General features: G+C 41.5%; 1 protein-coding gene across 3 annotated transcripts; it reads left to right on the top strand.

The window, feature by feature from the left end:
• The first annotated feature begins 5537 nt into the window (after positions 1 to 5537).
• On the top strand, positions 5538 to 25690 carry RGS10 (regulator of G protein signaling 10). 3 transcript variants are annotated; one of them, XM_081912870.1, is made up of 5 exons: positions 5538 to 5695; positions 14262 to 14380; positions 15464 to 15550; positions 16002 to 16145; positions 23555 to 25690. In XM_081912870.1, the coding sequence occupies exons 1-5, from the start codon at positions 5647 to 5649 to the stop codon at positions 23699 to 23701; spliced, it is 546 nt and encodes a 181-aa protein (XP_081768996.1). In that variant the 5' UTR covers positions 5538 to 5646; the 3' UTR covers positions 23702 to 25690. The 3 variants fall into 3 exon arrangements, with proteins under 3 accessions (XP_081768996.1, XP_081768998.1, XP_081768997.1); XM_081912871.1 differs by lacking the exon at positions 5538 to 5695 and adding an exon at positions 7921 to 8036; XM_081912872.1 differs by lacking the exon at positions 15464 to 15550.
• The last annotated feature ends 474 nt before the right edge of the window (positions 25691 to 26164 follow it).

The raw sequence follows: 26164 nt of genomic DNA, 5'->3' as shown, positions 1-26164 counted from the left end.
AAACTCACACTAGAGCCTGGCAGAAAAATACACCTGTCCTTAACTGCACATATGCTGGTCCTTGAGAGCGCTGGATAAGTTCTGTTAAACTAGCAGAGCCAACTGCCTACTGGGAATCTGTAGTTTTAAATAATATATTTAGCTAATGCCTCCTAATAGTGAAGTGGGGCAGGGGGGCTTTGAAACGAACAATTCCTGCCCCTTTCTCACCTTGCCCATCCTAGTGAGAAAATGACTAAAAACTGGCCACCTTGTTTGCTTAACAAAAGGGTGAAAGACTGTGATCGTGAGCCATTTACTGAACTTGGCCATCTTTGTCTGCTCTCTGCCTTATTATTGTTGCACCATGACCTTGATGGCCCCCATTCAGGAGTTTGAATAGACTTTGCTAGCAACTTGATTTTACAAGGTTTGTGGAGTTCAGGATGTTCTCTCTGAATAAACCCAGGGCACGTTTTTGAGACCAGGCTGGTATCAGGCTTGTACCAAGCAAGGTTCATTCATGATGGAGAATCTCACGTCACATTGAAGTTATGTCAGCATTTATACTTATGCTACGATCTACAGAGATAAACCACAGAAATGAGTTCAGAATCACACACTCCTATTCATAAAGCTAAAAATAAAATAAAAAAATACCAGCAAACACTCTGTCGTCTTGCTCTCTAGCTACTAGATATTTCCTGGACAACGTATTACTCAGGCACAAAATATCGCAGGTCTTGCTAAAGTTAGCCAGGATGGAAAGTTTAGCTCAGCAGTTTCAAAGTCTGCAGTGCTGAAAGAGAACTGAAAAAAGGAAGCAAGGGAGAAGTGAGAGAGAAAAAAGGACATTGCAAGTCAGAAAGCTACTGCACACAAGGAGGATTTTGGGTTCCGCCTGGAATGGAGAAGTACAATTCTTGCCCAGAATAACAAATAAAATGTTGCGGGTGGAGAGCACAAGCCTTTTGGTATCACTGTCCCTTTGTGATTTATTTTTTTCAGTTCTGTTAGTCATTTGGACCTCATAAAATTTGCCTGTAGTTGTTGAATGCGATGAATTTTATAAACTGGAAGAGAAGGATTTAGACAGAAAATTAAATTTGGGACAAAGTCATGTTATCTCAACTCAAGAGTTCACACCAGCAGTTTCCAGGGATAGCAGTCTCAGCTTAAGCTTCCTCATAGTGTTCTGGGGATGAAATAAGGAGGGGAGAGAACCACGTATGCTAACTTGAAATCCTTGGAGAAAAAGGTGGGGTATTAATGCACTTTAACAACAACTACAGCAACATAGCAAATTATGTAATAGCCTTTGGGGCACTTGCGCAAAAAATACAAGCACTTCTGCCATATTCAACATTGAAATGGGTATTTGAAATTCAAAGGAAAATTTTAGTACCAAATACCTGCTTTTAAAGAGCTGACCGGAGAACTCACTGGGCTGATTCACATGTAATGCAATACCATGGTTTAGTCAATGTACAGGCTGAACAAATACACTGAATTAATAAATAAATATCTGAATTACACCTGCAAGTTGTTAATATAATTTCTGAGTAATGAATAACGTTCCTTTTGCTGTGGAACTTTGGGCAGTTTTTAATTCGAGTCAATTTCAATTCAATAATTTAAAGGTTTGGATTCAACATTTGCGCTAAGTGAGGTATGTGTGTGGAGAATGAGATCTGCTTGGACAAGACTTTACCATCTTTTCCTCCCCATCTGCGCCTACACCACCACCTCTGAAACCCTTTTTCTGGGTTTCCCCAATCCTCCAGCCCAGGTTTAGGGGTGGAAGCAGGTGGGCGCGTGGAGTAAAGTGGCCTGTTGTATGAGTGGACCTCATTTCCCCACTCCTGCCTGTTAACTTTTTACACAGCTTTTCTGCCTGGTTGCCTGAAACTTGGAACCGATTTGTCCTCCCCACAGGCTGATCAGGCAAGTGGTTATTGACAAGAGTAGGGACTCAGCTATACAGCTGCAAATAAAACGTTTGAAATGTGTTTTAAGTGAAATATACAATGTGACACTATATGGCAATGGTGAGCCTTATGGAAAATTGATTTATTTTTTTTAAGTGCTTTAAAAAGCATTTTCAGAACTGTTTTTATATGTGTGTAGATTCCACCTAGGTTAAACCTCTGGCTGCAATATGATACACATGTTCCCTTGCAGTATGTCCTATCAACCTTAGCAAATATGCACAGGATTGCACCGCAAGAGAGCAACTTTGTACGAGGGTCGCTCATTAAAGATTTCCCCTGACCCACTTCTGGTTATTGTAGGCGGATGAAATTGCACAAGTATAATGATACATCTCTCCATAGGTAATGTGGCAATTTGTAGCTTTGAACTCCTAACAGTTTCAATGTTACTGGTGCTAATGTGGATAAACGTCTGATAATGGAACCAGTTGAATGTAGAGCAGTCATCAGGTTCCTGTACTTGAAAGGGCACATACCACGGGAGACGTTTGATGAGATAAAAGGGATTTATGGGGAGGATGCCCCATCGTATGATGGAGTCAAGCACTGGCATCGTCAGTTCAAGTGTGGTCGGACTTTGGTGCAACGTCTCCCATTCCTAGGGGATGACAGCCATTGATGAAGACACCATCTGGCAAGTGGAGGCTGCCATTTTGCAGGATCGTCACATAACCATTTGCCAACTAGCTGCAAATGTTAAGATCAGTGTGGGCTCTGTAGAAAAAATAATCCATGACCATTTGCACATGGGAAAGGTGTACGCATGGTGGGTTCCCCAGTTGCTATCGCCTTTCCAGAAGCGGGAATGAGTCACATGCTCATGGTCTCTTTGGTCACGAAAACCATGATGACTTCTTCACCAGACTAATTACTCAAGACAAAACATGGGTCCATCATTATGATTCAGAGACTAAATCCCAGTCCAAACAATGGAAGCACTCTGCCTCACCACCTCCAAAAGTAGGTACGTGTCCAACTGTCAGCGGGCAAGGTCATGTTCACAGTGTTTTGTGGAGTAGTGATGATGGATTTCCTGGCAAAGGGTACCTCAATTACCAGAACATACTATGCTTCACTGCTGCAGAAATTGCGGAAGGCTATCAAAATCGAGAGGCGTGGTATGGTATGCTGACCAAAGGTGTCTGCCTCCAGCAGTTCACAACTTGCATGTTGCTCAGACGGAAGCATGGTCCTGTGGCTATGAAATCCTTCCTCACCGTCCTTATCTCCTGACCTCATACCGTTGGACTTCCACATCTTTCCAACCATGAAGTTATTTTTGAAGGACAAGCTTTTTCCAGATGATGAAATGCTGATTTCTGAGGTCAAGTCGTGGCTTCTGACACAACCTGCCGATTTCTACAGACGAGGTCGCCACAGCTGCATAAAGTGATGGGAGAGGTGTTTGACTCTTGCTGGTAGCTATGTAGAGAAGGACTAATAACTGTCCAGTTTCGTTTGTCTCATCCACAGGAAGTACGTCAGGGGCGTTTAATGAATGCCCCTTGTACATGTCAATAAAAATAATTTTGGAGGAGTCTGTAGATCACACTAGGGCACTGTTTACAAAGCGCATTTGTTGCTCAAATGAAGCTGGAGGAGTGAAAGTAAAATGGTTTGGCATAAAATATCCCCGTCCCATGGAGTCATAGTTCTTGCCACTTGTTTTGGCTCTTGTTTTACTACAGATGGACATAGCAGGTGCATGGAACACTTCTATGCAGGTTTTTTTTTTTAAAAAGTCATTATTTTTCTCCAGGTTTGCTGCTTTTTACTGATTCTGGCTGCTATACCACAGCAGGTCATAGAGGAGGGGCTCTTTTCGACTTCTTCTTCTTCGGCAATCACTCATAACTGAGTAAGATTGTTTTCCATGAACATGGTCTTAACAGTGAGTCCGTAAATGACTGCAGAGGCCAATTCTGGATCCACATGTCCTTGCATGTTTGGGACATCGGTTTCCGGGTGGGAGTTGATCACGGTGAGGGTTTGCCAAACATGCCTTCCTCTTAGCTCATGTCTCCTTTTTGTCCTGAGTTTGTGCTTCTTCAAAGTGCATGACACCTTTGGTAAAGTTACAGATAGGTAGCCGTGTTGGTCTACCATAGTCAAAACAAAAAAAATTCCTTCCAGTAGCACCTTAAAGACCAACTGAGTCAGTTCTTGGTATGAGCTTTCGTGTGCATGCACACTTCTTCAGATACCAAGTGTGCATGCACACGAAAGCTCATACCAAGAACTGACTTAGTTGGTCTTTAAGGTGCTACTGGAAGGAATTTTTTTTGTTTTGACCTTTGGTAAAGACTGTTCTCCAAATGGAGCTCTGGCAGACCAGTGTTTACTGGAAAACACTGGCTCTTTTGGTATAGTATGCTTATATTTTGTGAATACATATTGCACAAATGATGGAAAACCGTCAATAAACTACAAAGCTTGCTATGTTTACCTTCCTCCATCCCTGGGACCTATCAGTTATGAATTACCTGGTCCAAAAGGGAATCCAAGTATGAGAGTCATTCCTTCATGTAGAATTTTGACAAGCTTTCCCTTGCATTTTGAGTAGTTGCAAGAAAAGTGCCAATCTCATTCAATTTATCTAACGGTTACAATATCTGCTTTCTCATTATCTGCTTTCTCATGCAGCTTGTGGGAGCTGATTATGTGCACCATATCTTTGCATTATCTGCAAAGAGTAGCGATTGGGGCCAGCAAGATACTGCCCCTGTAAAATGCTCATAACTGCACTGACATGCTTGGCTAGTCATTTACAAGGCAGTTTCAATTTATTACAGACGGTTCTCATTTTTGCCCCCTAAGGCTATGCAGCCCAGCATTACTTGAGAATATAAACCTCTCTGAAGGCCATGCTCCTTCTGAAGAAACGTGCACTGAGAGAAGGAGGGTGCACACCTCAAATATGCTCTTGGGACTGTTGAAGGATACATGCTTTGGGCAGAAAACACACAAGTCCCAAATGCTGCTGCTGTTATCTATGCGCCAGTCTTGCTCATGGCCACCCCATGAACCCATCACAAGTGCACAACATGGGAAGGAAGTCCCATCGCTTTCCACCAGAGCTACTCCCAAGAGGGATTCTATTGCATGGATAAAACTGAAGCTGCAGGGAAGGCCTGGCTCTTGAGGCGAGTGGCCCCTGCCTCGGCTCTTTCCCCCCCTCTGTTTCCAGGCCGCCCACGTGACGAGCAGGCGCAGCCTGGAGGCGACGCAAAAGCTGTACAGTCGGGACAGCCCCGTTGGTTAGATCCCTGCGCATAATGATCCTGGACCTGGACGAGATGACCTTCAGGATCTCTCCCGACTCTATGATTCTATCGAAGGGGCTTTAGCGCGCGAGGGTCTTTCCGGAGACGCGGGGCCTAGGAGCGCGCCTAGCTAGTGGCCCGCTCCTCCTTCCCGCCAAAAGGAAGGCGAGGCACAGCCGGCGCTCGCGGCTGTACGCCCCCCTCCGCGCGCTCCCCATTCGCCGCCCAGACGAGAGCTGACGTGACGCGCGCCGTCAAGCCGAGCGCGCAAGGAGCTGCACGAGGCGCCTCCCAGGGAGGCCGGGCGAGCGCTAGCCGAGAGAGGGAGAGCGCGGGCGCCTCCTCCTCCTCCTGGACGTGGCGCCCGCCTCCCGGGCTCCTCCTCGCCGCGGCGCTGCCACGGCCGGCGAGAGATGTTCACCCGCGCGGTGAGCAGGCTCAGCAGGAAGCGGCCCCCGTCAGGTAAGGTCTCTCTCTCCCACGCGCGCAGCTGCTTTCGCGCCGCGGAGAGCAAGGGGGTCGAGCCCAGGGGGCAGAAGCGCCGCGTGCCCGCCCTGAGCCTCGCGAGGGAGGGGGTGGGACTGCTGCTGCTGCCGCCGCCGCCGTCGCCCCGCTTTCCTGAGGGGGCTGCTCCACTTTGGCGGCTCTTTCCCCTCACGGGAGGAAGCCGCTCGCTGTGCGCTTTGCTTCTCGGCCTCGAGAAAGGCAGCCGGAGGAGGGTAACTTTCCGCAAAGTAAAAAGAAGAGAGAAGGAGGAGGAGGGCAGCAGCAGCAGCAGCCGCCCGAGGAAGCGTGCAGCCGAAAGAGGAAGGCGCGCCGCTGGGGTTTGGGCTGTCTGGCTAGCGGTTGCCAGGCAGGCGGATTCGTGTTAAAAGAGGGAAAGCGAGGGAGGAAGAGAACCTTCGTTTCTCTCCCCTCTTGGCCGAGGAGCGCGGTTGTCAGGACCCGTCTGAAGAGCGGGGCGTCTGGAAATGGGAGGTGGAAGAAGCGCCACTTTGGCGTGCAGATGCGCCCGCCCGCCCGCCGGCTCTCGCTCTCGCCCGGGACTGTGAGTCAGACGACGGGCTGGCTTCGCTCCCGCTGCTGTTACTTCTGCAGCCACCGAGGAGCTTCGAAAGGAGCCCGGCACCCAGGAGAAGAAGGTGGCGCCCGATGCCACTGGTCTGCACGTCCCTTTCAAGGGAAAACGCGTCTCATACGTTCAGGAGTGAATAACGAGAAGAGACCCAAGTCAGCTTGACTCAGCTGACCTGGACTTCCACTGGAGGCAGAAAGAGAACTTTGGAATAAGAACGTATTTAGGGAAGGAGGGATGGATGTCACAATGAGCAAGCCCTGCTCCAGTCTCTCAAAAATAAACCCCCACAAGCTCATTCATTAGGTTTAGCACATAATGGAAAACATTGCCTTACCAAAAAATGCAGAGAAATCCAGCTTGTTGCAAAATGTCTCCTTTGAGCAGCTCCCTAAAATGCAATACTTTATTTCCTGCCATCTTAAATCTGACTATGGTAAACATTGTCTTTAAAAGTATTGATGGTGAAAGTTTTAGTTTGGGATTACGAAGTGCAGATCCTAATTACCCAACAAGATTTGAATGATCCCCTCTTCTTCTTTTACACTGTAGAACAGAGTAGTTCTGTTTTAGAGTTCCTGTTTAAGAATGCTTTTCTGCATTGTTTCTTATCACATTTTAAAGTTTTTGAGGATGCGCAGACCCAAAGAACCTGCCTTGGATTTAAACCCCCGGTTGTACACAGTATTAACAGAACACTATACTGTAACTTGCAAAAGTAGAAGGGGCGTGGAAGTTCCCCCAAGTCATCAGGTTTAAACCCCCTGACCATAAGCATGAAATGCCTTAGTTTGTACATTGCTGATTGATGCTTGTCCGGTTCTTTTAAAACTCTTCCTTTGACAATGCTGACTGATTTATTGCTCATATGAGGCATGAAGTCCACTGATTTGTTTTTCTTACAATTTGAAAGGAGTTTCCCCAAATATTCAGGCTAAACTCAGTATTACAATTCTAGATGCATTCATCTGAAATTCGTACAGAAATAGGACATTTTCTAGTAATGTCTTTGGATTAGGATCTTAAATCCATTCTTGCCCTTCATGAATTCCAACTTCCTCACAGCAGCTTTATCAGATAGTGCTTATTTTCCCTCTAATTTTTTCCATAGCTTAAATGCTGTATTCTCCTATTTTTTTCTCATATGTTCCCAATATGTTCCAAATACTTCCAAATCATTCCTACTTGTTGCTATTCCCTGAATCTTTTTCCAGTTTACTAATATCTTGAAGTTTGATGTCCAATTAGTTTTTTTTATTTGCTTTGAAAATAGATTGCCCCCCCTATAATTTCATTGATTTGAAAAATTCTGATTAATATATCTTAACCCAATAGTCTGTATGAATAGTTGGGCTGCAAAGAGCAAACCAAACCAAAGGATTCTGAGAAGTTGGGGTTGAGATGTGTAGTATTATAATATTTGAGTTCTGCTTTGTGAGAAAACCTAGCTTTAAACCTAGCTTTTTTAAAAAAAATGTTTTTAAAACATGAAATGTACCTTGAGAAGGTTCCCAAATATGCTACATTTGCAGAATGTCTTTTAGGTTTCCTTCCTCATAGTTAAAAGTGGAAACCAGTGATTCAAAAGAGGATGTTTGGGCTTGTAATTTGAGCAAACCCAGACATTCAAAGCACAAGCTACTGTAGCCGAAATGTCCTTTAGAAACAACAGCTCCTAGAAGAAAATAGGCATTGGAACGTCTCAAGTGATTATTATCTACATGGAAAGTAAGAGGAATTTACGGTACCTCTTTAGTTGTACAGCTATGAATGATTTTCACCATGGGTTATTAATTCCAAGCTGAAGTTTGCAAAGGAATGGGTATTATTATTATTATCTTAGAGAAAGCTGCTTATTGTCATTAACATTAACTGTTTGCCTATTTGCTTGCTTTTCAGCTTATTTTTTTTGGGGGGGGCAGAGATGTAAGTAATGAGAAAAGATAATTTAAGAGCCAGCTTTAAATAGCCGATAGAACTTTATGAAGTTCTGTATTCACTTTGTTCTATGGCTTACACCAGCTTCTACTTTGAAGAAGACAGTCTAACAGATATCAGTGAGATTTACATCTAGATATGTGTGCCACACTAGGCACACTATGCACACTTACAAGGAAGCAAGCACCATTGAACTTAATGGGTTGACCTGCAATTGTACTGGCTAAATAGAGACAAAATCCTTTTGAGTTATAGTTAGGCAAGTGAGCTCAGTTATGAATACCACCTGTTTTAACTTGTGTCAGGTGCACAAATACTTTTGACAATCATGTACTAAGTCTTGGATGCTTGTATTCTCACATTTAAGATAAGAAACTGTACTTGTGTAATGTGCATTCATGTTCTTGATTATCATTTTGTAGTCAAGAAGAAAGGCATAAACAGGCTAAGGTTTCTCAGCTGTCATATGTTTACTGGATGGGATCCTAATCATACAAACATATTGAACTATGTTTTTTCAACCCTTTGAGTGTAATTATTTTTTGCACAGACGTGAAGCCCATGTGTAGAGGTTTCTCCATAGGGCTCAGAAGAGGATTACGCAGTTGCATGTGTGAGTGGACAATGGGTCATTATGGGGAATGGGAAGTCTGTATGTAGATCCCATATCCTCATCCAGTCCCCCATATATCATGTAATTGACTAGAAAAAGGAGGAGAGGGCTGGAAGGGTGGATAAGATGCATGCACAGCTTTCCCGCTGAAGGCAGTAGTCTGTTGCCATAATATTATAATAGTCAAATACAAGGTAAATCTAAAACACAATGACCCGATCTACTTAAACTAACCTGGGAGTAAGTAGCATTTATATTTATGTGGTTAACTTCTTATTAAATATGCATAGATTTGCATTGCATAACTTCCAAGTAGTGAATCTTTTCTTTCGTTTCCTACTCGGAGCATCATAACAATTAGATTTGTGAGTTGTTGGTTCTTGCAAAACAACAACAACAGGATAGTTGTTTTCTGTAACCAGTGAAAGTTTTAGAGAAACATTGTATTAGATAGTTTGCTATCTAATTTGTATTTTTAGAGGAAGAAAATAATTTTTACAGTTAGTATCCTGTAACCAATGAATGTTTTAATGCAACTTTTTGTTAGATAATCTGCTAATTTTTTTGCAGATTTCAAGGAAGAAATTTATTTTTTTACAATTAATAGGGTAGTGTAAGAGCTCAATTAAAAACCCATCATCTGCCATTCTAGTAAAGGACAAAACAAACAAAGGCAGATCCAGCAATTCATTCTAACAGTCGTTGCTGCTGGGTCAATTTTTCCTACTAATCAGCTTCCAAAAAAAGAATAAACAACTTCCTGAGATACATCAACCAAAGCAAGTAAGCACTCCCATCAGAAGATCAAAAGCTGAATCTAAATGAAAATATGAAGCACTTCCACATATCATTATTCTTGGCATTCAGTAACTCTTTAATAGCCAAACAAAGGAAATAATCAAATCTTAAAGGAGTACTTTGATCCGCTATCTGTCATCTAAAATGAGAGAAACTTTGAGGAGCACAATCTCAAAGCAACTACATATATTCCTGTAGTCTGCTCCTATGAAATCTGTTTTGTTTTTGCCCAGTGTAGATGTATTCATCTGAATTTAGCATTATGTTTAGGCCCTGAGAACTTCTATACCTTAAAAAGTTGTCTCATTAACTTAATGGCCTTTCTGGCACTATACTGCAGGGATGGAAGAAGCTACGCTTTGTGGTTTGTTAGCATTACTAATTTTATACCCCTCCTTTACTTCAAGGAACACAAGGTTGCATTATATGGGTCATCCCCTGCCTCATTTTATCCTCTTAACAACCCTGTGAGAAGTTAGGCAGAGAGCTGGTGGCTGACCCAAAGTCACCCAGTGAGCTTCGTGACAGGGTGAAGGTTTGAACCCTGATCTCCCAGATCCTAGTCCAACACTTTGCATCCCCAGATATTGTTGGACTGAAGATCCCATAATCCCTGACCACAACTCCCATCATCTTTGACCACTGGTTCTGCTAGCTAGGGATCATGGGAGAGGAATGGAGGGAGGGAGAAGGAAAATATGTCTAGGTACAGCCACCTCCCCACCTTCTCACAATATCATTTTTTCTTTGGTGGGAAAAACCCGTAATGTTCACGCACAATAATCCTGCATTTGCAGATATTTTTTTGCTAAGCTCAGTAAAAAGGTTAATACCTTCCCTGAACTGAATAGCTTCCTCAGCACATTAGACCCTTTCTTCTGTGTAATGATAAAAGGAATAATTAATCAGCCTCATCTATGTATAGTCTACAGCAGCTTTCTATAAGCATTTAAAAAATCAAGGACTTGAGCAACCAACAGGACTTGAAAAACACTCATTATAATTTCTTTGCCGTCTCCTCATACTCAAAGAGGTTCATAAAAGTTTTGACCATAATATCCTGGTTATTGTCTATTGTTACCTTGGTGTAATGACTATTGTGACAGATTGTGACTGGGGACAGATGGACCCACATTCAAATCCCCACTCAGCCATGAAGTACACTGAGTGACCTGTAAGGTGGGAAGAGCTCTTTGAAATCAAGATGTAAAAGGAACTGGCACTGTGACACATATTACTTCTTTTGCATTTGTTAGAGATCAAACCTTTAGTGTAGCAGCACCCAAACTTCGGAACTCCCTGCCTGGTGACATGAGGCCGGCAACTTCGCTCTACTCTTCTCAGCACCTGCTGAAAACATTTTTTTGGCAAGCCCATAAGGAGATGTAGAATGTTGACATGTGCTTTAATCTGGCTTTTAGCTTCTTGTTGATTTTAATTTAAAAAAAAATATTTAAAATAGTTGCTTGAAAACTTTTTTTTACTGATAATTCTATTGTTTTATTTTTTTTTGCTGAGGTTTTATTACAACTGAGCATCATCGTAAATCTCATGAAACAAACAAATAATTTAATAAATATGAGAGAGCAATATAGGGTATTAGTTGCACGTGTGAGATTCAGCAAGCTGCAGCAACTACTGCAGGGGATGCTCACTTGTCAAGAATAGAGGAAAAATTGCAGGAAAATATGAACTACAGGGCAGCTGGAGGAGGAGAGGGCACAGAGGGTGAAGAAAGAACTGGGTGTGGAGGGGGCCCTTTCCCCATCCTTCAGACTCCTGGGAAACTCAACAAACCTGGAACTGGTGTGGAGTGTACAGCTGAACGGGACACAGCTGTGGGCAGCCTGAGGAAGTACCATACACCTTGGTCCTGCCCATAGAGAGCAGGTCTGGAGTGAGAGACTAGGGCAATGTCCGCTGGTTCCAGGAACTCTTCTTATTTGTGGGTGAGCTGAGAGTTTGTTTGGAACCTGGGTGAGAACCCGGAGGCTGAGAGGAAGAGTGTGTCAGAGGGAAAATGAACTGAAATTTATTTATATATATTAGTAACTTTGTATTAATGTAATCTTTTTAAATGTTATATTTTTGTAACGTTTTGTTTAAGTTGTCTGTTGTTGCTTCAGTTTTCTGTACACCTCTTAGATATATTTTTAATATATTAGGCGGTATAGAAATTAAATGATCAAATCAAATAAAAATGTGCAAACCGGGCATTTTAAAAATGTGTAGTGAGCAAAAAAATAAATACATTTGCGTCAACTTTCTCCTTCGGCAGCTTCACCATTTGATTGCTGCCCAAATTAATGGCTTTAGGAAATGAAATGTATGAATAAAGGGAGGCAAACTCTTGTTGAAGGAGTTTATTCTTCTCTAATGCGAGTTATGCCATATCCAGTGCTAGGGCAGTAAAAATGTTTGCTCACGTATGAATATTCTGCCAAAAACAGAAGCTAGTTTTAAGAAATAAATTATTATATTTTGGGAATGCAGACAAGTCTCTCCTTACAAGTGGATAACTTCCAGACAGTACCGGAGTCAGTGCAGAGTAGTTTATATCTGACTGTCAAGTCTCCACATGGTTATGTATATCCCAAGTCTTCAGTGCTAACCAGCAATTGCTGTTTCTTCATTCTCTGGTGTTCCGAAAACTAAGGTAATTCATAGCATCGCCACCTTGGAGGAAGAAAAAAAATCCTGCTCCTGCGCCTTTAGCAGCAGTATGCCATGCAGAAATGTGGCTTGGGAAGCCTTTTCTAGCATGGGAGTAAAGCAACAGGAAAAACTTTAGTCCGCTTTATTTTTCCATGTCAGATTGCTGTTGCAGCATAGCAGGTAAAAAGAAAAATCTGGCAAATAATTCAGTTGGGATAGCTCAGTTGGTAGAGCACGAGATTCTTGATCTCTGGGTTGAAGCCCCATGCTGGGCAAAATATCCTTGCATTGCAAGGGATTGGATTATATTGGTCCCTTCCAACTCTACAACTCTACAATTCTTTGATAGCGAAGTTTGTTGGTTGAGTAGCTGGCACCCTGTAGAGCACTATGCCTTTTCCCATAAACGGAATAACAAATGAAGTTGCATTATATGATCAGACTATAAGCCTGACTTGACCACTGCCACCCTGTTTCCAGGGTCTCAGGCAGAATTTCCCCACCTAGCCTTGCTACTTGAGATGCCTGAGAGTGAATACGAGGCCTTAGAATCACAGGAGGCTGCCTTAAAACAAACAGCACTGTTTTGTCCATCAAGCACACTACTGTCTAGTTCAGCGGGCAGGCAGATTTCCTGTGTCATGTCTGGTTTGATCTTGATTTGAGTTGTGTACCTATGCAGAACTTTTTCCATTGAACCAGTAACCAGCAACAAAGAGATTCTCGTTTTAGAGAGTGGAAAGGCACTTTAGCAGTAGGCTGCCTCGTCCCTATTGGCAAGTACACTCAAGACATCCACTCAACTTGATGGGATGCTGAGAGAGAGAGAGAGAGAGAGAGAGAGAGAGAGAGAGAGAGAGAGAGAGAGAGAGAGAGAGACGGAATCCCTACAGACTACCGCAGTACAGATGTAGGCTACAGAAATAAAGTGTAGTGATTACTGTCAATCACACCTATCTGAAAATCCCATTACACCTCAAAACCCTCCCCCCCCCAACACATCTAAAGGGAGGGAACCAAATGTTCATTTGTGGAACTGCATGAAAAAAAGTTTTATGTAATTCCAGCCAACTTTTCACTAAAGCAACATATAGCTGCACGCTGCACCTCCCTTCCCCTTCCCTAAAAAACAAAGCCACTTTCCTCCCCGCACCCCAGCACACACTTTTACATGGGTCTCAAGGTCTTAATTTTGGAAACGGTCCTGGCATTTTACCAAGCGTTGTCTCATAGGTTCGGTGTGTGTGATGTAAAGCAGATAGCAGCATTGACAGTTCCACTGTTTTGCAGCAGAGCTTGGAGACAGTTTTTGTGATACAGTTAGGAAATGAATGAACTTAATAAGATGGCAGTGCTTGTTTTTTGTTTTAAACTTGTAAATTACTGGCTTACATGGCAACTTCAAAACTGCAGAACGGAAAAGGTGCTTTCCTCCCAGTTTGTCTATGCCTGTCCAGGGCCATTTTCTCACCTTGCTTTTGGGGAAGGGCTGTTATAACTCAGCAGCAGAGCACATATTATGTATGAATAAGGTTCAGTCCCTAGCATCTCCACTGAAAAGCATCAGGTAGCAGATGATGGAAAAGATCCCTGCCCAAAGCCCAACAGAGCTGTCGCTTGTCAGAGCTGACAATACTGGGATAGAGGGACGCATAATTTGATCTTGTATAAGGTGGTTTTCTGTGTTCTTATGATGCTACAGCATCTTGCAGGACTTGAGCCAGGATGCTTGGGAGCATCAGGAAGCCTTTGCTCCTGAACACGGAGGTCTGTGGTCTATTCCGGGCTAAATGCCACCGCACTGAAATGTATGCACAACATGAGCTTTCAGTTACTTTGGTTAAACAGCTTTGGTTAAACAGTCTCAAAGCTGGCACCCAGTTCTTATAAGAGAGGGCAGAGATGTGAAAAAATATATATTTCAATCAACTTTATTTCTAATTTTTCAGAAATAAACGACAGTGACAGCAAGCCAAGCAGCAGCCACCAAAGTTTAAATGGCACTACGAGATGGGCGACATCGCTAGAAAATTTACTGGAGGATCCAGAAGGCGTCAAGAGATTTAGGGTTGCTACCTTAATTACTACTGCCTACATATGCTTGGGGGGTGGGGACGCGGGTGGCACTGTGGTCTAAACCACTGAGCCTAGGGCTCGCAGACTGGAAAATCAACGGTTTAAATCTCCGCGACGTAAACAGCATTTCCGTGCGCTGCTCTGGTTTTGCCAGAAGTGGCTTAGTCATGCTAGCCACATGACCCGGAAAAACTGTCTGTGGACAAATGTTGGCTCCCTCGGCCAGTAAAGCGAGATGAGCGCCACAACCCCAGAGTCGTTCGTGACTGGACTTAACTGTCAGGGGTCCTTTACCTTTACCTTTACCTTTTTACATGTGCTTCAGTACTGTTTCCAACAATACGGTGTAGACGCAATGTAGAATTAAGTTTTATTACTTCATTTTGAAGAATTTAGATAATAATTGATTCTGAGGTTGGCTTGAGTAAAATTTAGTGAGAATAAAAGACTTGAGAATCACTGGCAAAAATTGTTAAGGTGATAACTTTTTTCTGGACTGATTCCATCATGTTTGACAAGAGGTGTGTGAAGTGCCAAGTTCCAGTCTCTAAAGCTGTGGCAGGAATCCTTTTTTCTGCTTGAGTTCCTTTGCGGGTAACCTTTCAGGGGCCACACGCTAGTTGAGAGTGGGATAACAGATGTGACTTACCTTTGGTCAGTAGACAGCAGTCCAGCCATGCTCAAATTAGAGATCTCTACATGCCCATCTCCGCATCCATGCAAGCTAGAGGGGTTATTATAGTCCAAGGACACATTCCAGCCAGGCAAAAACATGAGCCTGGCCACTGAGGCATACAGCATGGGGAGAGGGGGATTGGCCTGTGGAGAGTGATGAGGGCCAGATAGAGAAGCCTGGAGGGCTGCATTTGGCTCCTGGGCCTGAGGTTGCCCACCCCTTCCATCAGACCTTCCAGTTAAGATAATACAAGGTGCGTCTTTTAAAAGAGGCCCTGTGGAACATGTGTACTCTGTATCCGCGGGGCCTCTTTTAAAGGACTTACCCTGTAGTAAGAGAGGCTAGCAAGGTTATGATGACCTGGTTTTTTATTATCTAACAGCTCGCTCTTTTCTTCAGGAGTTTTTAAAGAAAGAATTTAGTGAAGAAAATGTTTTGTTCTGGCTAGCATGTGAAGAGTTTAAGAAGATAAAAGATGAGAAACAGGTATTGTCTTCGAAACCCATTTGACTGAAAGATTCCATTGTAGTCTTGAGGCATAGCATGCATTTCCTACAAAGCTATCAGGTATGCTTCAAAATCATGTGAATATACATAGAAAATAATATGACCTACTTCTCTTGTATTTACAACAACATAACCTCATTGGGGGTGAGGTAAAAACATGACTGCAGATGAGGACAGAGTTTTATGGATGACAAAGCTTATCGTTCTCTGATTCTTTTTAAGATCAAAGAAGTATATTCAATTCTTTTTACTTAATATATGTCTAAAAAGTCTGTAGGATTTCCTTCTGCTGCATATTGAAAGGCATTTGTTACTGTGGTGTCTTGGCGTAACATTCATTATTCCCCTTTCTCCTGCTTTAGCAAACCCACAGATGTACAATATTGAAAAATAAAACGCTTGCTTAGTATATGTGTCCTTCTGTTTACAGATGCAAGCGAAGGCAAATGAAATTTACATGACTTTCCTGTCAAGTAAAGCTTCTTTTCAAGTTAATGTTGAAGGGCAATCCCGTTTGGATGAGTCAATATTGGAAAAACCTCACCCTCTAATGTTTCAGAGACTTCAAGACCAGGTAAGGTTCAGAAACTTCCCTGATTAGGTGGCTGTCTAGCTACCAACAAGAACACTGAGCTAAAAGAGACACAAGGCCCTGCTAGCTAGGGATAATGGGAGTTGTAGTCCAAAAAGCAGCTGGAGACCCAAGTTTGGGAAACACTGGTGTAGGTGCAGCTCCACAGTGATTAATCTTCCCCACACAATTTGCCAAGCATTTTTTAAGGCACTTTATTGAAAGTTTCTGTGGGAAGACAGAGGCTTTGGGATTCTGGAATTATTTTTGTGGCTCAGAAGCTGATATATGTCAAAAAGTGCATTTGGAACACTGGCAATGGCTCAGGACCCCAGGGGAGGCCACCTCTTCCTATATGAACTAACTCGGACCCTGCAATCATCATTTGAGGCCCTTCTCCATGTGGCAACTCAACAGGAGGTCCAGAGAGTGGCAACATGAGAATGGTCCATTTCAGTGGTGGTTTCTCACTGAGGTTCACCTGGCAACATCAGTACATATCTTTAGGTACCAGGGAAAAACATTTCTTTTCTGCCAGGCCTTTGGCTTTTTATTACCTGTGGCCTCCTTTAGTGAGTGTGACGTTTTAATCCTGCCTTTAAAATATATTATTTGCTTTTAAGTTTTCCTCTGTTTTGTTTTATGCTGGCTTCAGTGTATGTGCTTGCTTGGTTATACATTGTTATACATTTGAGTTACTTTGGTAAAAAAAGAAACTAATAAGTTTAATAATAAATAAATGAATAATAAAAGTTACCTAGTTTTGTTGGAAGTGCTAGATCTCACTAATGCTTATGGGGGAAACTTCATTCCAAAGCACTGATATCACATGTTCTCTACCCATATGCATAAAGTGGTAAAGGATTCTCTAGGTTGTTTTTTCTCAGTCATGAGGACCAGAGACTTTATCTGTGTGTAATTTTTTTTTTAGTTTTAAAAAGCTTGAATTTGTATATTTTGTGCTAGGAAAAAATATTTTGTGCTGTACTGCAGTTTCACAGTCATACCAGTTTCTGTGAACAGATTAATCTTGGGGAGGAAAGCAAGGCTCAGAACACCAACCTAAGCATATTTACTCAGAGGTAAATAAACGTCCAAGTAAATATGCCTAGCATTGCAATAAATAGGCTTATATGCCTAGCAACATTCATATTGTTTATCTACATAAATCTGTTTCATTTGCAGGGTCTGGCAAATGGCACTCATTACGTTTAAAGCAACAGAGAAATACTGCAGGGTGCTTAGAGTCAAGTGCTTTATATTGCTTTATACTGGTTATGAATAGTGTCCAGTATCTGACATAATGAATTATGAGAGTTATGAACATATTTCTCATGAACCATTTATTAGGACCAAAGGACCAGCTTTTATTGGCTGCATTTGGGTAATCATATCTCAGCTTACTAAGCCCAGATACAAATGAGCCTTATGCTGAGCTGCAGCCGTTCACGGCTTCCTTCAAGCAAGCTGCAGAACAACGCAGGAAGTCTAGGCTTAACAGCATCAAAATAGCATATTAAACCATGGTTTGAAGTTGGTATAATATCCTGAGTTGTTCCGAAGCTGTTAGCCACAGTTTACCTGTTTGGAAGCTATAGGGAGTACAAAGCCTTCCTAATTTGTTTCTCTGCTTGCACAAAGGGAAGGAATGAAGGGGTTATATATGCAGCCAAAATACACGTCCATATCTTTATTTTATTAAGCAAAGATATGATTGTTCAAGCTTACTTAGTGTGTCCCCCCCAATCTTATTTCATCACGTTAAAACAGTAAAGATATCCAGCCTACCTCACGAGCCTTGGACAAGTGCAGTAAATTTTTAGCCCTGATTAGCTCTGTTTAGAAAACTAAATTCCCAGCAATTCACAACGCAACTCACCAAGGTCAGCATGATGATTGCCTCTCCATGGTCCAGTTATGTCACTTCCCTTCTCTCTGACTCAAGTGAATGAACTGATAAGGTGGAGCTCAGGCAGGCTTTAAGGTTTGTTTGTACAATTGTCCAAATTCTAAAGGCACAAAGATACAGGAAGCTGACACACCACTCTGAAAAAAAAATATCATTTGAAGGGTGAGTGGGACCAAATATTTTTGCTAATTTGAGCTAGGAGAGATTCTGCACTAAAAAGAAAGATGGGGGAAGGCATGCATGTTAAACTTGATTCCCCAGCGAATCATATTTGAGCAAATACTTCCAATTGTAACATTTCAAACTGTTAGCCTGAACTGTGAGAGGCTGCATGTATGTGTGTTTGTGTGTGTGTGTGTGTGTATATATATATGTAAAATAATTAAAAATGAAAGAGTGAAGAAAAGAATAATGCAGGCCCGCACATGCCTCTCCCTTTCTTTCATGAGGGTCCTAATGCAGGATAGCATTTTAAATTTAGAACACCAAATTTTAAAATTTAGCAGCTCTTTGTAAGCTCGTTTAGATGGTTATTAGAAATCCAAAGGTTGTGATAACGGCTGCCAGAAGAGCCATTGATTAACAATTCTCAATATGTGTTACGACCTGATTCTATTACATATGGATTGGGCCCCATCACCCCTTCTGCCACACCTTTTGCTGCCATGGTGAGTGGGAGGGCTGGATGCCTTGGTGGCTCCACAGAGCCCCCCTGTTGGTGGTAGAAGGTTTGAATTACATCCTTAGTTTGTGGCAGCTTGAATTCTAGTTACCTTTTAAGTCTCCTTTCTTTCATTTTTTAAAAAAGGTAATTGAAATATACTTGGAGTCCTGTAGTGATTTCATGCTCTTTATTGCAGCTTGTAAAACAGTGATTGAATTGCCCCCACCAAAAAACCTCAGGCTTTTACATACATTATTTACACAATGAGTCCCGTCTGATTGGCTGATTCTGCTTCCCTCCTGGAGCCTGATTGGTCTTTTCCTGCAGGCTAATCAGTTGTTGCATTCTAAGATCCTACTAGCCTAATAGGCTGATTAACCTCCTCCTGGATGGAGCCTGGTCAGTCTTTTCCTACAAGCCATCAGTTGTTGCATTCTAGGATCCTACTTGCCTATTGTTCTAGGATCCAAGCTTAGTACACAACAGTAACCCCATGCAATAAAGTATCTTTCGTGAGGTGTGGGTACAAACCAATGCCCAATCACATATAATTTAGTAAAGCAATTTTTAACAGTATCAGAGAGCATAGAGCTCAAAGCATAAAAAAATCAACAAACATATTTCTTAGTGCTACCTTATTACATTATTTGTTCAGGTCAATAAGGCAATTAGAAGCTGCAGTTACATTATCATTCCTTTTCCAAGCTGTGTTACAGAGTCCAACACCAAAATTGTGTGCATTTTTTTTAAAAAAACCAAGGAATCCATTGTTTACAAGTTATGTCCCCCCCCCCTGCTTTAAATGTGACCACACACCCCTCCAACTAGTACTGGAGAAATCCCCACCACTGCTCTCATATTTCAGATGCTGCCCTTCTCTGACCTGTAACTAGACTGTGATGCAATCCCACAGGTATATTTCTGTCGTGCTCTGAAATCATTTCCTTCACCATTAACTCTGCTCCCTGATGAAACTGACAAGCTGAAAGTTTTACCAATGCTCTCAGTTGTGTGTGTTTTGAGTACTAGTGTGCATGCTATTTCTGCTATACATATAGCACCCCTGGAAAGAACCCCCCTCCTGCCTAAACTTCTCCCTTCATCATTGTAATGGCTGAGGTAATGTCTCTAGGGAAGACTGTATACTTTTTAATTGAAAAATGGCATAAGTTGTGTCTTTATCACAACAACCCAAAATCACAGATATGCAGTTCATAGTAGTAGACCAACTAGTTACCTAGTTGAGAGGGGTTTGAGGCCTGAACATTATATCCATGTCTTGATGTGATAGTTTTCTTTGTACAGAAGTTTGTTACATTAGATGACCATTGAGAAATGTGGTTTCATAGCTGAATCTGTTGTTGCAAAAGCCCGATCATATGATCTCTATCATATGATCTGCTGAACACTCTCTTTCCTTCCCTAATACCAACATTCAACCATGTTTGCCTGGTGTTTTGCTCAATGTATCTTAAGAACTTTGTATACAAAATGTGCAACAATGATGAACAACAACATCCTCTAGTCCGTCAATATGATATCTTCTTTTGGCAATCACTAAATGTGGTATGCAAAAAGTGTTACACTGTTGAACAATAATATAATACTCTGGTTCCTCAATATGATACCTTTATTTGGATGTCACTGAATGTGGCAGATTAGAAATGCTTCCTTTTGCTTAAACTAAATTACAGCTTCGAGGCATCTTAATGGTTTGAAAATAAGCAGCAGCACCAAGCTCCTTATCTGGTAATCATGATGTTGTAGCTGAAACACAAGAGATACATTTTAATTTAAAAGTTGTTGCAATATGGCTGAGTTGTCCTGAGTTCCTGCAGCTGTGGGCTAAAAAAAAAAGAAGAAAAAGCCTGCAGTCCACTAGCCATATATATGATGTTTTAGAAACAGACTTTTTGAAACTTCTGCATATGAGATTTTGTTCCCAATTTGGGTTGAGAATGCAAAACATTCCTTAATAGTTTAGTGACTCCAAGCACTTTGCAATGAAATCCATCACAACTACTCTGATTATTCTGCAGCTAGAGGATTATATAGGCTTCTATTCTACTTCCATTACTGTTTCATTTCTCTCAGATCCTCCTTTTCCAATCTTAAATTCAGTTCTACACTTTTCTGAAGCAATTTGCATTCTCCCCCCCTTTTTTTTTAAAAAAAGAGAATTCTTGTGAAAAGTCTTTAGCATTTAGTGCAAATTTCTCTCAGTAAAAAGATTTTTGTATGCAGTGGTACATCGACTACATCAGACCTGGGTGGTATCATTAACTGTGGACCATTTGGCAGGATGCTGTGAGAGATTGATGAAGCACTTTGGGGGCAAAATCATTCAGATCCATGCTGAACTTGAGGCCATAAGAGGTCCCCGGAGTACCATGCAGTTACAGCCTGTGGGATCAGTTTCAGTTATTGCAGCCTCGGGACATGAGCAGGACACTTGCAACAACCATATTGGCTAACAGCTCACTACATGAGGGACTTATGCCCAGTACCCTGAAAGAGGTGGTGGAATGACCCTGAAGAGAAGTGTCTGTCTTTTTCATTAGTTTAAAATTAAAAGCATTCCTAAAATATACTGTTCCTGGCAACCTTGATGTATTGATGATAATGATGAGGATGATGATTTTAATTCTACTGTTTTGCTATTTTGTTTGTCAGTCTGAGCTGGCAATATGATGCTGCTAGACCATTTGTAGTATAGTTTTGCAGCATCTTAACAAGAAAATACAATAAGGTGTTATTAGTGTTATGTCTGTCTTTTATTAGAAAATAAAAGATAGTGATAAATAAATGACTGATTTTAAATAAGTTTATGGAGCTCAAAAATGGCAAGCATGATAGGTAGGGCATATGTGCTGGGCTTCAGTGGCTCCCTTTTACAGCAGCATGTTTTGGCAAAATATAGCTGGATGTGCACACAGAAAACACACACGGTAGTCCTGATGGTGTGACAAGTTAATTGCAAGTCAGTGGCCATTTCACTTGTAACAATGATTGGGTAGTACTAGGAGCCACCTGTCTGGAAATAGGCAAAGTTAGACTTACCTGTGGGTTGCAGCAATTTTGTTGGTTGCTCATAAGTTGTTGTTTGTTGTTGTTGTTGTTATATATCATGGGTAGGCAAACTAAGACCCAGGGTCCAGATCCGGCCCAATCGTCTTCTAAATCCGGCCCGCAGACGGTCTGGGAATCAGCGTGTTTTTACATGAGTAGAATGTGTCCTTTTATTTAAAATGCATCTCTGGGTTATTTGTGGGGCATAGGAATTCGTTCACCCCCCCCAAATATAGTATCCCTCCCCACAAGGTCTGAGGGACAGTGGACTGGCCACCTGCTGAAAAAGTTTGCTGGCCCCTGTTATATATATTTATTTATTTATACCCTGCCTTTCCCCCTGACCAGACAATAAAATAATTACAATATAAACAGTAGAGCACCAGCCCTTTAATTAAAAGCAGCTCATTCCCAAAAACCCATTGGAAGGACAGCAAGGAGGGAGCCAGTCTAGCTTCTCTAGGGAGGGAGTTCCAAAGTCTGGCAGTAGCCAGTTGGCTTACTGCACTACAGGGTGTCAGGAAGGCTGTGCCAAGATGGAACTTTGAATGAGTGATCTAGGATAAAATAACACCTGTATACTGAGTCAAACCAAAATTTATTTATTTATTTATTAAATTTATATACCGCCCTATACCTGGAGGTCTCAGGAAAGTTCACAGAACAAAATCAGAATATAAAACCACAATATATATAATCTAAATAAAAACAACAACCCAATAACCCCCCCAATAGCCACATTTTAAAAGGGCATAGGATGTGAATCAGATCAACCAAAGGCCTGGTTAAAAAGGAACATTTTTGCCTGGCACCAAAAGGTGTATAATGAAGGCTCCAGGCGAACTTCCCTGGGGAGAGCATTCCACAGATGGGGAGCCACTGCAGAGAAGGCCCATTCTTGTGTTCCCACCCTCCAGACCTCTTGATGAGGAGGCACATGAAGAAGGGCCTCAGAAGATGATCTCAGGGTCCAGGTAAGTTCATATGGGAAGAGACGGTACTTGAGGTATTGTGGTCCTGAGACGTTTAAAGCTTTGTAGGTCAAAATCAGCACTTTGAATTAGTGGCTTTACTTAATAACAGTGTTTAGGAAGTCTTGTACTTAAAAAAACCCTAGTAAAACAAAGCTTTCATTTTTATTTTTGATTCTGCAGTAGTTACTTGGTTGCATTTGGGGATATGCTGTTCTGGCTAAGTTCAGCAGTGGGATATTTTCTACATAACGTAACAGAGTGGTTTCCGGTCATTTATCTGACAATGGCTAAATTGGATTGTTATAAAAAGGAATAGCAGTATATTGTGCCATACATAGTACTCAAGATGTATTTTTTTTTAAATGTGATATTGCAATTATTATTATTATTATTATTATTATTATTATTATTATTATTATTATACCCTGCCTATCTGGCTGGCTTTCCCCAACCACTCTGGTGGCTTACAACATATCTAAAATCATAATAAAAGTACCAATCCTTAAAAACTTCCTTAAACGGGGTTGCCTATTGCATACTTTTAAGATATGTAGTTACCCAACAAATTCTAAAGCTGATCATATTTTATTTGGGATGGCTATTGTGAGGTAATAGTAACAACATATTCTCCTTAGTTTATAGTACAGCTGACACAGATTTGTTCTTTTCATTTAATATGTTGAATTATGGTCTAACAGTTTGGGGGCTCATTGAAGATCTCTGTTGTACGACTTTCTTAGTTTATGTGTTTTAAGGCTTTGTTTCATCTAGATTGTTTTCCCTGCCCCCCCTTCAGATTTTCAGCCTCATGAAGTACGACAGCTACAGCCGCTTCTTGAAATCAGAAGTGTTTCTTAAGCTGAAGCAGACCGAAGAACAGGAAGAGAATTTACCAGATGCTCAAACTGTAGCGAAAAGAGCTTCTAGAATTTACAACACATGATTGAAACAACAACAAACAGTAGATCCCACTGAGACTACAATAACCAAATGAGTTCTCAGGATTAGTCTGTGAGGTTAACACAACTACATTTCAAGCTTGGAAAACATAGAACCCTGTTAGGCGATGCTTAACCTTTGTTGCTTGAATGACATAACTGTTTTTGCATAATGGCTACCACCGAAACCCTTGGCCAAGGCAGTTATACTAAACCCCTAAAAGGACTGAAGGACTCAAGAGTAATCTGTGAACAGAAAACTCGGTTATTTTTACCTTCTGGTTTTGATACCGTTCCTTGTGAATCATTATTATTTTTTAAGTGGGGATGTAGCATAAAATTGTGATAAGTTTAAAAACACAGGTAGTATGAGGGAGAGGCAGTATACCTGTTTTTTAAAACACTCTTAGGGCCTTGTGTAAATAGACTTTCCACTTTTTAAGCTTTAACTGTTATTTGAGCGGGTTCAAATTCTGCCTAAATTTTGCTTAAACTGAAGTAAAAGAAAATGAATTGAAATATTTTTCTGATACTGACAAGAATAGAGAAGCCTCTATTAAGGGAAGCACAAAGGCAGGAGACTATTCCTCTGAGGCATTAGTTTAAAACCATGCCTACCTTTTCCCCCCTGGAACTAATCAAAATAATTGAAAAACAATCATTTTCTCTATCTTTGTAATACAACACATGCTATTCACTCTAAAAGCTGCTTTCAGAATGGCTTTTGTAGGGTTTTCTGTGGCTTGGTTTTAAATCTATTTGTGCTAGGGAAAGATTGCCTATTTCTCCTGTGAACCCTTATTGTTCAAGGTTCTTACTTTTTCTCCCCCTTCTTTGTTCTGAAACTGAGACTCCCTAACTGAATTTCAAGAAGAGTGTTACTAATTTTGTCAAACAACAGATAGCTTACTGCTGTAACAAACCTAGGCCACAAATTACCTTTTGTCTGCATTCAAAGTACGCTTAGACTTGGAGACTGGCCAGTAGCATCCTTCTGCATTAATCTACCCAGAAAGACGAAATGCAAAGCTAGTGCCTCACCCAGTGAGTGTCTATTTCCAGCTCAACAGCAAGTATGAACTAGCTTTTAAGCCTTGTGTACTTGTTCCAAGGAATTCTGTCTCGGTTGCCAAAATTTGTTTCTTTTCTTTTGTACAGACATTCTAACCAGGTTTTATTTTCACCTGCTTTTGTCCTAAACTTGTTTGTATATTCTGCAGCAGCGCACTCCCTTAGCAATCATAACAACCCCTCTCCAAGTTGTGGAACCAGTCTGCACATCACATCACATCATAGTTTAAAGCACGCTATGGTTTAATGTGAATGATCCACGCCATGAATTAATGTTAATGTTGGTGCACGCTGCTCACAAGGTGCTGCTGTCCTGGTTTGTTTCCCACAAGCAAAACACAAGCTGTAAGGCAAGGAGAGACTTTGGCTCCTGCTCATGGTTTGTTTAGATAGAAACTATCCACAAACCTGGGTTCAAGTGACATGACTGACTTTGGGGGGGAAAGGAGCATCGTGGAAACATTTGAGTTATATGCACAAGCATGATGCCTATTCACATTAAACCATAGCTCAGTTTTAAACAGCAGCTTAATGTGATATGTGGACCATGCTGCAGACTCTGCTCATATTGGATTTCACTCTACGTGTGATTCCCCCCCCCTCAAAATTTGCAACTCCTGCGACCAGCTTGTCTGCAGTTAGAAAAATAGTACCATAAACTTTGGAGGGACCAGCTGCCATCCTTTTGGCTGCTTAAGAAAGACCTGTGTGTTGTGTGGGAAGGCAGGAGTGAGGAAACAGAGGCAAGGGACCACCCACCATTCACTCCTGTGAAGAGACCATCAGTCAGCCCAAGAGGAGTCTGATTTTTTTTATATATTATAACATTTATTTGGTTTATTACTTTTTATATTGTAAACTGCCTTGGGTGCCTTGGCAGTATATAGATGCAATAAATAAATAAATAAATAAATGCCGTGTAATATGCCTTACTCAATTATTTCTTACAAACCTATTATTTGTGTGTCCATAAATTCCTGTCTCACATCCTAAGAAGCATACTATCTAGCAAAGGATTCCACATATCTCACCTGTGAGTAGTTTCACCCATGAATTTAAGAATGATTGGCAACTCACCATGCAAACAGATGTACCTGAAAAGAGGTGCTGCAATGCTCTAGAAGTGTATTCCCCCATGCTGCTGTGTGCACCTAATCCATTGGTTCCACTGGTTTGCAGAAGCATTGCCTGGCTAGGTGTGCACAGAGATATTTGACTGGAACTTCTGACATCACATTCCCTGTTCTCTTCCTAAATCAGTCTTGCAGCATTTATCCCGCTTTAAAATAAGGGAACAATTTTAAGCTCATCAAATTCTGCTTGAATGTACGTGTGCATGTTAAAAGAACAGCTGCTGAGATATAAAGCACATTATGGACAAATTCCAATTTCTAGTA

Source organism: Podarcis melisellensis (assembly GCF_964234715.1).
Source record: "Podarcis melisellensis genome assembly, chromosome: 5".
Taxonomy (NCBI): Eukaryota; Metazoa; Chordata; class Lepidosauria; order Squamata; family Lacertidae; genus Podarcis; species Podarcis melisellensis.
Note: the sequence above shows the minus strand (reverse complement) of the source record. Positions and strands in the feature narration are given on the sequence as shown.

What these genes read in the sequence shown, in the direction of transcription:
- RGS10 (XM_081912870.1), top strand. Translation starts at nt 5,647, where the DNA reads ATGTTCACCCGCGCGGTGAGCAGGCTCAGCAGGAAGCGGCCCCCGTCA. An exon ending in CAGGAAGCGGCCCCCGTCAG is followed by an intron (nt 5,696 to 14,261) that starts GTAAGGTCTCTC and finishes CTAATTTTTCAG; the next exon opens with AAATAAACGACAGTGACAGC. An exon ending in AAGGCGTCAAGAGATTTAGG is followed by an intron (nt 14,381 to 15,463) that starts GTTGCTACCTTA and finishes TCTTTTCTTCAG; the next exon opens with GAGTTTTTAAAGAAAGAATT.